General features: G+C 36.2%; 1 protein-coding gene across 1 annotated transcript; it reads left to right on the top strand.

Moving 5' to 3' along the window:
• Positions 1-580: 580 nt before the first annotated feature.
• Positions 581-1,909, top strand: LOC126665184 (protein MOTHER of FT and TFL1). The gene is made up of 4 exons (XM_050357909.2): positions 581-849; positions 941-1,002; positions 1,128-1,168; positions 1,318-1,909. The coding sequence occupies exons 1-4, from the start codon at positions 649-651 to the stop codon at positions 1,539-1,541; spliced, it is 528 nt and encodes a 175-aa protein (XP_050213866.1). The 5' UTR covers positions 581-648; the 3' UTR covers positions 1,542-1,909.
• The last annotated feature ends 282 nt before the right edge of the window (positions 1,910-2,191 follow it).

The following is a 2,191-nucleotide window of genomic DNA, read 5'->3' as shown; positions in this document are numbered from 1 at the left end:
TATAAGTGTGGAGGTTCAACCATCTATTAGCTAGTTCTAATAATTAGATGATAGTTGGATCTAAATACATTTCATATGCACGTGGGGTTCTCACATTTCTATCTATATAAAATTAATTACTACCGTCAATATTTTTAATAATTACATCACTTAAATCTCCAGGACTGATTCACCATGCAATAAAACATTTTTGAAAGAGTATGCCCCACTCTTATCCGTCGGCATAAATCTCAAAAATTTCATATTATATATTAATGGTTAAGTATAACCAAAGTTATCTTTGATTATGATAAAAGTAAAAAGTTATAAAAAATAAATAAAAATATTCCCGTCAAATCAAGTGCTTGGACAAGAGCAAAACAACCGCCGTAAAAAAGAAGTTAAAAATGTAAAAACGCCGGAAAAAGGTTAAAATCACAACCCGACGAGCACACAAGGGGCAACACGTGGACATTGGCATTACCTTTACACAATCTACGTGTCAGTACACAAATATCTAATGCAAACGTGTCACCAGATTCTTACATAGTATCAAACATTTCAAAACAGCAGAAAAAAACAAACAATCTCATGTCTTAAAAAGCCCGCATAAATCTCAAATCTTATTAGGTGACTCTTCTTGCTTTGGAGTTATCAGCAAAAGAAACTATGGCCCGCTCTCTTGAACCATTGGTCGTCGGAAAAGTCATCGGAGAAGTTCTCGATATGTACAATCCGGTGACGGAGTTCACTGTGCATTATGGCTCTAAACAAATCGCTAATGGCTGTGAAATTAAGCCGTCTGCTGCTGTCCAAATGCCGAGTGTACAGATTCTCGGTTCTCGGCTCGCTTCAAATCTCTATACTCTGGTATTTTTATTTGCATGCAATTAAATAAACTGGTCATTTTTTTTTAAATTTTTTTTAATTGGATTGATTAAAATTTTGCATGTATATTTAGGTTATGGTTGATCCTGATGCCCCGAGTCCTAGTGAACCAAAATGGAGAGAGTGGCTCCATTGGTATGTTTTGATTCATAAATTTATTTAATTAGTTCATTCTTTTAAAATATTGAGGAGCAGAACGCTCGTACTTTAACAGAATGTTGCTAAGCGCTTATATTTATATTATTTTCTTGATCATGCAGGATTGTTGTCGATATTCCAGAAGGATTCGACGCGACTAAAGGTTTAATTTTTCAATTAAGTTAATATAGGATGAATGTTTTTTTTATTATTGTTGAGGAGGTGTGGGACACGACTAATGCTGCTTAGCGTTTATACCATCTGAGCTATCAGATTCTAAGAAATTATCTTTTGTTATGCATGTTTATACAGGAAATCAGGTGGTGCCGTACATGGGGCCGCAGCCCCCGACCGGGATTCACCGGTACGTGTTTGCTCTGTTTAAGCAGAGAGATGGACTGACGGGGAGGATTAGAGGACCAGACGGCCGGGGAAACTTTAACACCCGTCAATTTGCTGCAGAGAATGGACTGGGGCTGCCGGTTGCGGCTGTGTATTTTAACTCTCAGAAAGAACCGGGAGTTAAAAAACGATGAAATTCTGTTATGTATAACAGTTTTGGATGGATGTCTGTTAGTTAATACTTAATACGTGGACAGCAGAGATGGCATCGGGATTTGATGTGGCAACCTTGTACTTGTTTGTAATGTAACTACCTATGTTATCTTTTTTTTTCGTTAAAAAAAGAGTAAGTGGGTTAGGGTGACGTGTCTATTTGTCTGAGGATGGTGGGCAGTTTTTTTTTTTTTTTGGTTTCTTTTGGATATTGAGGCTTTTTGGTGCTTCAATCTGAATGAAAATTTGGGCTTTTAGTGTGAACGTTTTGCTTTATTTAACTCTACTGTCTGCTGAACTACTCCACTTAGCTAGCCAAGGTGGCCTAGCTCTTGAATGGCTGGGTGCACTAACAACTAACATTTGAGACTAGATGTTTTTGTATTTGCATTTTTACAATTTTTGTATTCAATAAAGTTGATTATTGAATGCGCCGCTAACGCTATGGGTTCAAATAGTATAGACGATGTCGTGATTTTATTTTCTTCCACGTGCTAAGAAAGGAGTGGTTTGACAAAAAAAAAGGGGTTGTTCCACTAGTGGCGTAGCCAAATAGATGATAAGGGAATTTCTTCTCTTATTTTCTCGTAAATACAAATATTTTAATAATTTTTTAAAATTTATCATGTTA

Source organism: Mercurialis annua, linkage group LG1-X (genome assembly GCF_937616625.2).
Source record: "Mercurialis annua linkage group LG1-X, ddMerAnnu1.2, whole genome shotgun sequence".
NCBI classification, from domain to species: Eukaryota; Viridiplantae; Streptophyta; class Magnoliopsida; order Malpighiales; family Euphorbiaceae; genus Mercurialis; species Mercurialis annua.
Note: the sequence above shows the minus strand (reverse complement) of the source record. Positions and strands in the feature narration are given on the sequence as shown.